Consider the following 15,750-nt stretch of genomic DNA (forward strand, 5'->3'; position numbering starts at 1 on the left):
TCAGACTAGAAAACATTTTGATAGGTGGTTTATGGTAACCTAGATGGGACCATAGCCTAGACAGAGAAATCTATCATCTTTTACGTTGACTCAACGTGTAAAGACGTTGAATTGTAAGTTGTTGAGTTTTAAAATAATGATCATTATTTGTGCAGCATTCAAAAAATGCAATATTTTTAGTATTTCTGATGCATTTCATGTCCAAGTTATAAGAAACAGTTTATGATAAAGATGGGACTAGCGAGCTTGTGCAATGTTAGAAAAGCCCTGCACCGGAACCGAATTTTTCTATTAATATCATTTGGATGCATGAGCTTTTTAAGTGGGATCTGGGTAAGTTATATTGCATTTACCATTTACGTATCATTTTTAGTTGATAATTGCTTTTTAGTTTTTACTTATTGATTGGTTATGTGAAGAAAGTTCCACTGAAATATAAAGATTAAAAATAAGAAGTATGAGAGTAAATCTCAAATTTGTTTCAATCTCTCTCCATATGTCCATTGGTGTGGATCCGATGGCCGGTTGCCGTGTTTTATAATACCTTAGCTTTGGCTAGTATCAATACAGGCTCACACGACAACGAACAACTTGCATGTACATTAAACAAACGTATCTTATCAGCCTTAACAATCATCCTATTAAAATACAAATAATTTCGGTAACAGCTGTATGATAGTTAAATTAATTTAATTTCAGATAAAATCTATGGTGGAAGAAAATTGGAACCACCAGCTCAAAAATATTGTTCCACGTTCTGAGATCGCTGAGGTTGAGCAAGGACGTTCTGTATTAGATTACGTAAGTGAATCTTTTGAAGAAGATACAGAAAACATTTACAAGACTAAAAGCTCATTGACAATAACAAAGAGCAACCAACATGTTCCAACGTCCACTAAGAAACTCCAAAGGGTCACATCGAAAGTTGCTGCAAGACCTAAACAGACCAAGTTGCCTCCTTGCTCCCATAAATCTAAATTGTTGGTGAGTACACAAATATAATAATAATGATGATGATTTTTAGAGATGAGGATGATAATCATAACATGCTGAAGCCAAAATAGATTATAGAGCATAAGATTATTCAATGAGATACGGCATAACGTCTTAAAAATTTATATGGGTCATAGATTATACGACACATACGTGTGCTTTGCATGTGTCCGTTATTGGCGTAGGCAGAAAATGTATATGAACGAAGTTTTGAACAATTTGTATAAGGCTACATTAATTTGGAACTGAAATAACCTGGTGTTACTCCGCAAAAAAGTAATGTAGGCCAATAATTATAATCAGTTACAGAATGTACGACTACTTTATAATTGTATTAAATAGTGATTACTACATGATTGCCTAGGAAATATAGTCGACGTTGCTGTTTGGTAAAAAAATGGTAACATTTTTTCTAAAAATAATTTGGTAAATTTTTTTCTAAAAAATAAAAAATATCTGGCTGCACTTTCACCTCCACTTGTCGGATATCGCAGCGAAGTTGGTCATCTTGTAATTCTATAAATCCCTGGCCCGAAGAAACGTAACCTAACTTATCGATGTTAATGTAAACACGTCACATTCCTACAGTAGGCACGCAGAAATTTGTTATGTTGATTACGTTTTTATCACGTAGATTTCTGGCAATTTAACATACAATGAACTGCTAGTTGAAATGGTTTACCTCTTACTTTCCGACGGAAAAATGGAAATGCAATATCCGTTATCTAAATCTTTCATCCCTTTCTATCCTTGCCATTTTCAATTTTCCATCTCGAAATCTTTCATTCTATTCTTTTCATTCTATTCTATCTTCTATTTATTCCATCATGTGGCATAACCTGCACAGCAAGCAAGATATCATTCATTAGTCAAATTAGGCAAAACATAAATACAGTACAGTAGATTGCGATAACGAAAAAAATAGACAACCAATGTAAAATTTTATCGTATAAACAACAAAATATTTAAAATAATTTAAGATATCAAGCTAGATACGGTTTTAATCTCCATAAACCCACCCTTGCAAATACTCTACTGTCTTCCATTCAAATGCATCATAACGACATTTTGCACAACTTGGTTGCAAAAAACTTTGTTTGCTGAAATACAGTAGCAGCTTTCTCATTTTACAAATGTCAAAATTAAGAACAAACTGACAATGACAGAATGTGTAAGACAAATACAATTGGTCAATCTACAAAACAATTATCAGGGACGAAAGGATTTTCTTATGCCCGATGAGACTCCTACTCTGAAAGACACAGAAAATGCTAACCCTTTGGTATCAGATGGCGGCCACTTTAAACCAAAAAAATGCAAATCGAAGTGGAAGGTACGTTTGAGATGACAATGTTAGCATATGTGTGGTGCAGTATAGATATTTTTCCTGTCTTCAATTCTCCATAAAACGTTATTTGAAGAAACTTTATAGAGTTCATCTGCAAGATATGTCCTGTCCAGTAAAAGCAGTGTTGAAATATGGTGGCTACTATTACATATTACCCTTTGCTAAACAGGACTGATTTAACACAACAGAAAAAAAAAAAACACAGCAGCAATTGAAAACTACATTAGCAAAAATAAACGTAAACATCGTCTTTTATTTTATTATTTAGCAAGTTGAATACTTAATTGTATTGCTGTAATTCTTTTTAAGTTTATTTCTTTTCAATCTTAAAGCTTTAATTTTTATTTATTTTTTTGTGTTATTTAAGGAAATTGTTTGTAGGACTTTGAAAACGTCTAAGGCAGTATCCGAGTATCTGCAGTATCCAAATCTTACTCGTATTAAAGCCCATCAAGCTCTTTGATTGGCATTGTCAGCGTTAGGAATACTTTGTTCCTGGTGTTGAAACGTTTCGTCAATCAAGATTAGGAGACCATCGGATAAGCTCTACGAAATCTTTCGTTTGGTTTTTTCTGAAATTTTATATTGATACTAATGAAACTTTTACGACATCATGGAATATTTATATGATGATTTATTATATGATGCCGCAAAAGTTTCATTAATTGATTTATTTGATTTCATTAATTTAAGTGATTTATACATACATGCGCACTTACACACATTAGCAGGTGTTGGTAGCATCCGCCTAAATACATTGGCACATATCTATTACACTTCAGCATGTTTATGTACAGGTGGCGATTTTAATTCCATTTCGGAATCGGGACATTCATTTGTATTATTTCCTATATCATATGCATCCAATTCTTCAAAGGCAGCAGCTTGACTACAGGATCTACATCATCAATCAAGTACGTCATCAAATTCGACATGTCATGCGTGTTGTTGCGTTATTTTTGATGATTTTGTGCAATAATATGCTATCTGACTTATGGAATTAATGAAGTTGATTGTGGTAAAATAAAATATGCGTAATCTTCCAGGTAATCTTTCAGGTTGAAATGATGATTTACAGTAGTTTCAATGAATGATAACTCGATTCTCGAACTTACATAAATTATATTCTTACATTCAAATACAGTATAGTTACTACTCTCTAAAACCTAGTCTACAGCCTGTTTCCTCTTAAAAGGGGGATCATCAGAAGGTCCTTATTCAAATAGAAATAATTATTTTATTTGAAAAAAGACCTTCTGATGATCTTCCTTTGGTGAAGCAGGCTGTAGAGATTTTAGAGAGTAGTAACTATATTTGATATAATTTGCTCTGCTTGGCTTTTTGCTTGGCGTTGAGCATTTTTTGTAGTATTATACAATTTATTGTTTAGATTATACTATTAATGCTTGCACAGCATTTTGAAATCAAACGTAAATAAATGTAAAAAGAGTTTTTGTAACAAAAATAAAGCATTGAAATTTATAATTTTAGCTTTGTTTTAAAATGAAAGCGAAATTATCATATTCTTTTAAGAATGGAGGAAGCTGGTAAGAAAATGTCTTGTCTTGAAAGTTTTTTATTATCTAATAAGGCTGCACAGTAGGGAGGGCCGTCAATGCACTTTTTTTGTCAAATCCCTTAGCAACTCGGCTCAGATAGGAGGTTTAGGTCACAAACAAATAATCTGAAAACCTTTTTTAGATCGGGCCGCGGGAAGACGCCGCACAAAAAAAATTAATATCACCCAAATAAAAAAATAAAAAAAATTTTCCAAAAAAAAAGTAGCCTAATTAAAAAAATAAAAAATACACAAAACGACGTAAACAGTCAAAAACAATCACAGAACGTAATCTTTCTTTGACTAAAACGTGGGCGCTGTGAACGAGCAGCAGTTCGCGTCAGAATAAGTTCATGTCTACAATGGCCGATGACTTCATCGCTCACTTCGGTGGCGAGTTTGACTGCGCGCTCAACTGCTTGTGCGCAGCATGGAAAACTGTCAATCGATGTAGGAACATCAGTCTCGACGAAAAGCTCTGTGAGCTGTTGGATGCTGAAATCGCGTAGAATCGGGGGCTCAGTGAGTTTCTGCCGACTCCACCGGATCAACGAGTATGTTGTCATTATTTGCGTTCAATCAATCAACGTAAAATACGACTGGTAGGCTACCACTAGCACTATTACGAATTACTGTCCTGAATACCTGTAATAAATTGCGAATTGTGTTTTAAATATCCCTTCACTTCACTGTTATGATTATATGTTTCATTGAAACAGAACCCAATTATGGTACTTGCTTCAGTCAGTAGGGTAACACCCTATCTGTTCTGCCTTCACTGAGCACTGATACTTATCTGATACCTGTGTCGTCCATATACCCTGACTTCACTTTTTATAGGCCCTATAGGCTACTAAGTAGCCTACTTACTTACATACCGTGCCTTCATCTTTTATATAGGCTACCAAGAAACCGACTTACGTGCATATCATGCCTTCGCCTTTTATATAGGCTACCAAGTAGCCTACTTACTTGCATAGGCTACCCTGTCATCACCTTTTATATGCGCTACCAAGTACTTATGCTACTTGCATACCATGCCTTCACCATTTATATAGGCCACCAAGTGGCCTACTTATTTACATACCATGCCTTCACCTTTTAAATAGGCTACTAAGTAGCCTACTTGCACAGCCTACCATGCCTTTACCATTTATATAGGCTACCAAGTGGCCTACTTACTTACATTCCATGCCTTCACCTTTTATATAGGCTACCAAGTAGCCTACTTACTTGCATACCATGCTTTTACCTTTTTTATATAGGCTACCAAGTAGCCTACTTACTTGCATACCCTGCCATCACCTTTTATATAGGCTACCAAGTACTTAGGCTACTTGCATACCATGCCTTCACCATTTATATAGGTCACCAAGTGGCCTACTTATTTACATACCATGCCTTCACTATTTATATAGGGTATCAAGAAGCCTACTTACTTGCATAACATGCCTTCACCTTTTATATAGGCTACCAAGTAGCCTACTTACTTGCATAGGCTACCCTGCCATCACCTTTTATATAGGCTACCAAGTACTTATAGGTTACTTGCATACCATGCCTTAATCATTTATATAGGCTGCTACCAAGTAGCCTACTTACTTACATACCATGCCTTCACCATTTATATAGGGTATTAAGAAGCCTACTTACTTGCATAACATGCCTTCACCTTTTATGTAAGCTACCAAGCAGCCTACTTAGGCCTACTTGCATACCCTTCCATCACCTTTTATGTAGGCTACTAAGTACTTAGGCTACCGTACTTGTATACCATGCCTTCATCATTTATATAGGCTACTAAGTAGCCTACTTACTTGCATACCATGCCTTCACCTTTTATGTAGGCTATCAAGTAGCCTACTTACTTACATACCATGCCTTCACCTTTTTTATAGGCTGCCGAGAGCCTAGTTACTTGCATACCAAACCTTCACCTTTTATATAGGCTACCAAGAAGCCTACTTACTTGTATATCCTGCCATCACCTTTTATATAGGCTACCAAGTATACTTAGGCTACTTGTATACCCTGCCTTCACCATTTATATAGGCTACCAAGTAGCCTACTTGCATGTTTAACTGTACGATGATTGATGAATCAACCATGTGTGATGGGTGTGCGGCGTATACGCCACTGCAATATCCAGGGTTGCCATCGACATGGACCCCAAAATAACGACAACAGAAAAAATAAATTTTCATACAAAATAAAACAAACGTTTTTGAACAAATCTCAGCATTTATACGAGCCATTATATATCACATGCCATATTGTTTGCCAGAAACAATGTGTTCCAGCAACTCATCGTTCGTAAAAAAATACTATGTGCATCTCACGACAACTCAGGTCTAGGTTTACTTTTACTGTAGTAGGGATTTGGCTGTCATTCCACTAAGTTTATTCACTAATTGTTGAAAATAAGGACTCAAATCAAAAAGAAGGACATTTCTTAGCAATAAGGACAGTAATATTTTCTAAGATAGAGTTCTTCAAAAGGACAAATCTTAGAGTTAAGGACGGTATGGCAACCCTGGCAATATCCCTGAAATGGGGTGATTTACCGATTAGGTCCGTGTTGTGCGCCGTCTTCCTGGCGTTCAATTAAAAAATGGTTTTCGATTTCGTCATTTACTCGACAAACCTCCTAAGAAACTCGAGTTGCTAAGCGATCTGTTTCCGACGGCCCTCCCTACTGCACAGTAGGGTGGCTCGTTTTTGAATTATTTTTTTTTTAATTTTCTCGGGGTAGTGGGGAAATGGTGCCGATTAGTGAGAAAACAATCATGACAAAATTTGAGATTCGTAAAAAATTGTTTTCAGCCTCCTCATGGGGCCCAAAAATCGAAAAATGGGGTCAAAACGAAATTTTGTTTCAAATATATTTTTAGTTTGGGTAGATACAATATTGTTTAGATATATCTAAATAACCTAAGAAAAAAAATTGATGTCATTTGAACTATTCCTTCAGCTTCCTCACAGCTTCTGAAAATGTCCATTTTGCTGAAAATTTTGCATTTTTGTTTGTGGTTACATAACTACAAACTTCGTCAGTGACGTAAATTCAAATAAAAGACGTCACTTTTTCCTACCAAATTAACCCAATTTCATTAAAAAATGACGCAACAGCTCAGGGCAGGTCTATAAAGAGAAATACAATGACGTTTTTTAGCTGGCAAAACGTCTAACGCAAATATGTATCATGTAACCACCCACAAAAATGCGAAATTTTCAGCAAAATGGAAATTTTCAAAAGCTGTGAGGAAGCTGAAGGAATAGTTCAAATTACTCCAATTTTTTTCTTAGGCTAATTAGATATATCTAAACAATATTGTATCTACCCAAACTAAAATACTTTTGAAAAAAATGCGTTTTTGACCCCATTTTTCAATTTTTGGGCCCAATGAGGAGGCTGAAGACAATTTTTTACGAATCTCAAATTTTGTCATGAGCGTTTTCTCACTCATTGGCACCATTTCCCCACTACCCCGAGAGAATTTAAAAAAAAAGTTCAAAAACGAGCCACCCTACTGCACAGTGCACAAGGGCACTCAAAGTTATACAGCAATCGTTTTATAATGGTATCACCATTTGATCAGCAACGTAACCTCAACCAACAGTAAAAATATTTTAACGTAATTTTTCTTATGGTAGGCTGGAAACAGTACTTTTAATCGAGGCAAACTTATCAATATTGGATTTACTGAAATGAAGAAAGATTACGACTACGACTGTGTCGTACTGCATGACGTTGATATGATGCTTGAAAACGATCACGCCATGTACCAGTGCTTGCCTGAACCTCTTCATCTTGTATCAGCAGTGCAGAAGCACAACTACACCATCACATACGAGCAGTACTTTGGTGGGTGTAGTAAAACAGTGTTTATTGGTAACCACAATAGAATATTATCTGTAATAATAATAATGATTTTTGTAATCATGTTTTTATTTTGTGCTCATCACGGGAACTTACATTGTCTTTCAAACTCAGATGCAACATAGCAGACAGCTGGAAGCAGCGAAAAGACACACAGTCATCGAGCCACGCTGCTTGAATTGTTGTAATGTTCACCGTGAAACATAAAGATGTCCCTAAAAATTTTACAAGATTGAATTTAATCTCAAAAGAAATAAAAACAAGACGAAAGAGTTTTGCGTCAAAGTGTATTTCAATATGGTTGTTTTTTTGATGCAACCTCAACTAGAAAATTTGTTTACATATGTTAGTTCCAATTGGTTGTCATTTGTGTTACAACAAAATGTCTTAGGTTAAAATTAGGATTACGTATAGTTTAGTTCTGCCTCAGATGATTTTTCATAAAACCACTGTGCCACCAAATTATCATTTATTTCTTTAAGTAATTTGCATCTTGATAATGATAGTTCGTGTTATGTGTTTGTATCTATCATAGACATGCGTTGATCTCAGTTCTTTACAAAGCAGACCGTGATTCAGATTTTCATTTGCCCTGCACTATGGTGCATCATTGTACTGATTGCAATTAGTCTCCATGGTAAGAATTTAAATAATAATATGGATTTAATACCTTTGCAGGGGGGGTGACGGAATTTACCACAAAACAATTCCAGGAAATAAATGGGTTTTCAAATACATTTTGGGGTTGGGGAGGTGAAGACGACGAGCTTCTACTGCGAGTGCGCAAGATTAAAAAAATGCCAACGAGATACCCAGCAGAAATTGCAAGGTAGCTGGATATGTTAAATGCACTACTGAACTTTAATTTATAGACTATCATATCAACCAAGAGCTCTGAAGGCTCTAACGAAAATGACGATAATTTCAGCAATACCCAACTACTGTCTTGCTTACAATGATGTGTCCTTCAATAGCGGCATCATGGTAACTGGTTTGAAGTTTTAAGGGTGTGTTTTTGTTTACGTATGTTCGACTTTCTATAGATAGCCTAAATTTACTTCTTTCATATACTTCCAAGTCATAACGTGTGCATTCTTTTTGTTTTTGTTTCATTAAATTTACTTCCTAACTGCGATAAGTGTAGTCGATTAGTTGATTAAATCTATATCTTCGGACAGAAAAAATGTGTTTAAAACTTTAAACCAAAATCCCGCTAAGCCTAATTTGCGATTGCATTTGCTTGAAGTTGTGTAAAAAGGCGGTTAAGCGATGAAGAAACGCCACGACCTTTCTGCCTCTCAAATAGAAGCATAGGACAAACAAAGTTATTTTCCTTTAGTTTGGTATTTGGCAGTTAGTTTCATCATCATTAAGTTCCTTCCTCTCGTCGAGGGTTGGAGGCAATGAGACGCCAAGTTTCTCTGTTGTGAGATTTTTTTTACTGCAGTTTTGTAATTAAGTCCTGACCAGTCTTCAATATCATTAGTCCAAATTCTTGGTGGTCTGCCCCTATTTCGTTTGCCGTGGAATTTCATGTAAGAATAAAATGTACTATCCAGAATACAAACCAACATGGAAATTCTACAAACAATTAAATCAAGATAATTGAAATATTTTTGCCACATGATGCGCAATAATTCCATTCAAAGACAACTATACTAGAAGGAAAAATAAACGGCAAACGAAATAGGGCAGTTAGTTTAAAGAGCGTTAATTTCAATTTCAATGAATATAAAAAGATAATTTGTCTACCGCTATCATCCTTGTTGCCGGTGATTGGGTTTGGACCTGCAAGAGTGAAGTGATTTTGTATCATCGTTTTTAGTTGTCATAGTATGCTTGATGGTAGATTCAAAGTTGGACTTGATAGTTGTCCTTTTCACTTGTATCTAAACTTTCAACTACTGCATAAATCGTACAGTTTGGAAACTTTAATTCAACAATCATATTTCAGATACTTCATGATTTTCCACGAAAGAGACAAAGGAAATGAACGAAACCCGGAACGTTATGATCATCTTCTTGAACGTTTTAACAGCACAACAGTTGACGGCTTGAACACTTTAAAATATAAGGTGATTTATTAAGTTTCTCGTTATCAGCATGTCTAAGCTAGTACTGTAAGGGTTTGGTCATGGGTTAGGTGCATCAACAGCGGAACAACTTTTAAGATACTGTAATTGTTTCATTAGTTAGTTAAGCATCAGTTTGTTTTAAGTTAATCGGTAGATTAATAATAGGCAATTCCAATCTGAGGATTACGGGTAGTGCATGAAAAATCGAAATAATTTGTTTAATCTGCTGATCGGCTTAATCAGTAAATGATGCTATGTTGGTTCATCCAAATCTGATAACTTTTTATGTCTTATAAATTGCTTGCAGAAACACTTATGTGCCGTGGATATAAAAAAATGTGTAAAATGTACATTATTATATACAAACTGATGTTGTAAGGCTCTTTGTTATCTGGCTATTTTACAAAAACTGTTTTGAAAGAAGTGATACAAAAAGATAAAAATGAAATAAAGTGTTTTCCAACCAGTTGTTGGGCTTGTTTACATCACTGTGCTCAAAGCTACTATTAGACCGAAATGTTTATAATTTTTTCAAGTAGCATGTTCTCAAATGAACATAGATGCCGATCTAACAACATATGATTTGAAATTTAACTTTTAATCTCAATTTTCTACCTTCTAAAAGCATTTCTTTGATCAAATTTCCACCAATTATTTTTCACTTTGTGAAAGTTAAAAAGCGTTGCTTTACGGCATGAGGCGTTTGCTTGTCAAGCGCAACAACTTTCTTTTTCTGATCCAACAATCTGTCGATTTCTGTAAATTATCACGCTGAAAAAAAAACACAACCCTTAGAGACCTAACTTTTTGATCTTTATTTAAATATTTTTCCATTGTACTAATGCTATTTTTACCTCCGTGGGGGTTTTGAAGCGTATTTCAAAAGAAAGGAACAGACTGTACACTAACATCACAGTTGACGTTCTGGCTCCTTCATCATCGATGATTCCAACTCAAGATTCCTCTAATTTAAAAAGTAACTTTGCAATGTTTCAATAGTTTTCAACCATTTTACTACAGTGTATTAAAATGATAAATTATTATGACATAATTAGATGTGAACTATGCTCACTTGTATTATAATAAATACAGTATGTATCAGTAACAATATCTAATAAAAAAATAAAGAGCCTAAAATGTAGATAATGACTCATCTTTAGCAAACGTTTCGAAAACTATGCTGTCTTCATCTTCAGTGCTTTAAGCATATAACTATTAATATAACTGCAGACAGGACGCCACCGTTTCGACCTGAAAGTCTCATCAGTGTAGTAAACGGTAGCCACTTCAACAAGAAAAAATACAGCTATTGCTAGTTGCTACTGAATCTTCGAACCAATCATAAGCTACGTTTTTCGTGACGTGATAAATGGCGAAAAGAAGATTATATAAAGCAAATCAAGTGATGGATTCTCTGTCAGCTGGTTGGCGTAAGGGTTAGGACTAGAAAGCAGTCATTTCCATGACATGGGTTTGATTAGCTGATTTTTTTTTTTTTTTTAATTAGCTGAATTTCTTCAGGTTAAAGTGGCTTCCGCAGTAAACAAGAATGCCTTATTGCTATGCAGCGTAATAATTTTATTATTTGTGATACGCAAGGAACACATTTGGGTACTTTCACCCATCTTGCCAAAGTACTCAAACTGCCGAAGCGGTAAGCTCAGGCAGGTTGTTTCAACAAAACTATTTCAAACTTCCAAACAAAGTTACAAATAATTTTTAACCTATAATTACAACATTTAAACCAAGGGTCTCAAACTCAAATGAACACTTGTAAATTTTTCCGAGGGCCGCAATAGGCCTAGACAATGAGAAGTCAATAAACAAAATAACAAAGTTAAAACGTAATAAAAAGGCAGTAAAAACACACCAACAAAGTTAGATCACAAGAAAGAGTAGTAAAAGCAAAGAGATGGAAAACACGAAAACGGAGAAAATACGAAACGGAGTCAGGTTTTTTGGACTCCTGCTCCACTCCGACTCCGAAGTCAGCCACTCCACTTCTGCTCCAAATGTTTGAGAATATTGACACCAAACTCCAATCTGACTCCAAACACAAAGCATAAACCACCATCCAGATTGTTTACAGCCTTCTACGTATAACACTTATACCTTTCCTATCCACTGTCATAAAACGAAAAGCATATTTTTAAATGAAAAAGGATTACTTCTTGGAAAATAAAGTAATAGAAGTAGCATACCTTCACAAAAATAACAACCGCGCCAAGTAGCCCAAGGTGTAAATATTTGCATGTTCAGTATCTAAGCTAACTGGTAAAAATCAGAGTCCAGCTCCAATCCTGCTCCTGCTTTGCCAAGAATTTCAGACTCCGGCCGAAAACCTAGACTTTGGCTCCTAAATATTCCAAAACTCCCTCTTTACCTTTGGTACGAAGGCAAAAAACGCAAAAAAACGAAGAAAAAACAAAAAAGAACGCAAACGAAACGATAGACCTGGAGAGTAAAAGTCTAGCAATCAACTTTCAAAAGCGCGTAAAAAACTAAACCGTTGAAGAACTGACTTCAGCAAATACACAGGTTACTGTTGCGATAGCCACACAATAAGTGCATAGGCGACGTGATTGCGATGTCACAATACGAGTTTTTCGAAAGCGATAAAATGGCGTGACAGTAGTGCTAAAAAGTCGTGTGAGGTTTGATGGGCATTTTCAGATTTTTTGAGCAATTTTACAATGCATTTTACCTTTCTAAATCTATAGAAAAAAAAGTATCTACTGTAATTGTTAGTTATTTCAAAGTTTAAAAATGCATCGCCGACCGCACCAAAAGCTCTCTCGGGCAGCATGCGGGGCGCATGTTTAAGACTCTTGATTTAAACAATATTTGTAGAAAAAAAGGGGGCAACGAATTTGAAGAGAAATTAAACAATTTAAAAGAGTGGTCCAAAGAAGCAAATAGCATGAAAAGGATTTCCCCTTTAAAAACCATTATCAAATTTAACCTTATTTTCCTCTTGTGCACTTTAGTCTCAATAGTGTTGTTTTTACTAAGACGTGTACATTGTAAACTATTTGATCAAATTAGAATCAATTTTTCTAGAAGTGTTAGGTGTTTGATTTTAAACTGAAGTCAAGATTCAGACATGCCTTTAATGTGTCCTGTTAAAGGTACAGTCGCATGCTCAAGTGCGGTGTCGAACCTGCGCTCTTTTGAATGCCGTACCAGTGCTCTCACAACTGGGCTATGCATTTCTTGATCAAGCTGAGGGAAACACTTTCAAAGCTTCATGTAATTTTCATTTTACCAGTCTCACTGTAATAGGCTAAACTTGATTTATTTTCCAATGTTGTTTGCCAAACTACTAATTGTTTATCATGTGGCATAACAAATGGGTAATGGACTGTCAAGAGAGATTGTTGATTTTATTGATTTCTTTGGGTTAACATTTATTTATTTATATATTTGTGATTGACAGTTTTGGGGCCAGGTTTAAGCAAGGCACTTAAATCAATGATCTTCAATACCATCCAGCCATGAAGTGTAGCAATACCAAGCTAAAGGATTTTCTTGTCAAGAGCAACCCAAGATGAAGAATAATTATAAAAGACAATATATCTTTGCAACATCTTGAAAAAACAATCTTGATCAATGATCACATTAACGAATCTGTTCAAGTAAAGCACCATAATTATTTAATCATTTTGTAACTAGAATAATTGTGACTTGCAAAGCCTGTAATAACTGCATCAGTGGCATAAGAAAACAATTTTTAAAAGGGAGAGGGATTAAGCTATTAATTGTAAGTTTGTCATGGTTGTACAGACAGTAGGCTACCATAGACGTTTATGTTTGTTTTAAATTAATTTATCCTAAGTGTAGGCTGTTATGGAGTACATTGCCTAAATTTAGAAATAGTATAGCTTTGGTAGAGAGATAGTTTTTGAAAATCTTAAACAGATAATTGACAACAGCTTTATAAGATTGAATTATTTTTTGAATTATGCAATTCAATCTTGTAATGATGTTATCTGTCTATGGACTTCAAATTTAGAAATAGTCAAGAAATAATCAACCAATCCGCGACGAACTTCATTTCACTGCTTGTGGTAGCCTATAATTATATTGTTCTATTTATGTTCGATATTGCCTTCACTGGAAGACACTTTTAACAATATCTGCGATGCCAGCAGCCACCGTAATTTCAACTTTCGCTTTTCACTGATGTTTGAGTTGTGCAAATGTTCCTGAAACTATCCCAGTTGACACTTTGTTCTGAATGTTTTCAACAGTATTTTTGCTCTAATTATGATTGATTGAATATTTTAGTTTAAACCGTAGGCTATACCCTTTTTGTCAATGCTCTGCAAATTGCAAGAAAGTGTGATAACAAAAGCAGAAGGATGACCCTATACAAATCGCTAAACGAGTTAATGTTGAGTACAAAAATCTTCTGTCATTTTTGTTATACCCACTGTGTGGGACATTGTAGCACACTCTTCATTAGGTTACTCTTGTGAAAGTCTATTCAGCCAACGTCGCTTGAGGCGTAAGGTAGTTCAATTTTAACACATTTGTAATCAACGTTGCTTGGATTCTAAGATCTTAACCATTTGATCTGATAGTGATCCTGAAATTAGTTGGCTAAAAATTGTCAGTTTTTATTTGATTTTGAAATCCCAGTCCTAAGGTTAGAACATTTTATGTCACATTTGTCTGGCACAAGTTAAACAACTGCTTAAATGATCTTGTGAAATCTTCATTCTTATAATTCTTGCTATCTTTTATGCTTCCAATTATAATCACTAGTTTGCGATTTAATCATTGGGTCTGCTCGTGGTAGAATTAGGCCTGAAAGTGGCATATTAGCTATAAAACCTAATTAAATGCTTTAACTCGACAACGTCACGTACTACATAAATTGTGTCAGCTTGAATTTTTACGTGAGCTACGTAGTGGCTTAACCTTTTTTTTACTGCATTCTTTGTATGTGACTGCGTTTTCATCATTGTTAAATTTTAAACTTTAACCTTTTATTTATGAGTGTTCAACAACACTTGCAGCCAAATCTGACTTTTAGAAACGAGTTAATTTTTTCAGTTTGAAGTGCATTTACTATTACTGTACTATTTTACAATCTTTTTGTTTTATCAAAGACTAGCCCATAAGTGCTTCAAATGTAACCTATTCTAAATAGTTTCATTTAGATTTATTGGAAATTTTTTAGGTAGAACCATGGACTTCTAAACAGTAGCATCTGGACTGGAAACGCAGTGACCAACAAAAGGCCAAACAGTTGGTACAACAGTTGGCCAACAATGGACCAACAGCCAAGTAACTAACCCTGTTGGCCCACTGTTGGCCAACTGTTGTACCAACTGTTTGGCCTTTTGTTGGTCACTGCGTTTCCAGTCCAGATGCTACTACTTAGAAGTCCATGGGTAGAACTATTCATCTTCTGGCTGATTGTATTGTTTGTAGATGAAACAGTGAGTGGCGCCTTTGTAGCTTACAACGGAAAAACTTAGAACATCACACAACTAAGGCGAAAGAGAAAATTGAATTTAGTCCTGTCTTTGTCATGAGTTACCAAGGGGGGTGGGGGGACTTATATACCAGTCCCAGGTACACAAGTCCCCCCCCCACCCCCCTTGGTAACTCATGACAAAGACAGGACTCAATGGACATGGCTCTTTCGCCTTAGTTGTGTGATGTTCTAGGCGTTACCGCCTACAACATATTTGTCGCGGTCTTGGAAACGTGTTGCCAATTTAATTAGGTAAATTTTAAATTATTTGAATTTTCACGTTTCAACCAAATATATTTTAGAAGAGGATTGTCAAAATATAAGTTTAGTTATAACATCTACAAAATACTGTTGATGACGTTTATAAATCCAATAATTGTTTTACTTTCGTGATGCTGTTGCTTTAATAGA

General features: G+C 35.2%; 1 protein-coding gene across 1 annotated transcript; it reads left to right on the forward strand.

Moving 5' to 3' along the window:
- Positions 1 to 231: 231 nt before the first annotated feature.
- On the forward strand, positions 232 to 15,095 carry LOC145773036 (beta-1,4-galactosyltransferase 4-like). Its single transcript, XM_082584779.1, has 9 exons — positions 232 to 333; positions 700 to 984; positions 2,207 to 2,326; positions 3,139 to 3,255; positions 7,554 to 7,764; positions 8,458 to 8,608; positions 9,734 to 9,854; positions 10,728 to 10,830; positions 13,291 to 15,095. Exons 1-9 carry the CDS (start codon positions 232 to 234, stop codon positions 13,350 to 13,352), a joined length of 1,272 nt encoding a protein of 423 aa, XP_082440905.1. The 3' UTR covers positions 13,353 to 15,095.
- The last annotated feature ends 655 nt before the right edge of the window (positions 15,096 to 15,750 follow it).

The sequence above is a fragment of the Aplidium turbinatum genome, chromosome 1 (genome assembly GCF_918807975.1).
Source record: "Aplidium turbinatum chromosome 1, kaAplTurb1.1, whole genome shotgun sequence".
Taxonomy (NCBI): Eukaryota; Metazoa; Chordata; class Ascidiacea; order Aplousobranchia; family Polyclinidae; genus Aplidium; species Aplidium turbinatum.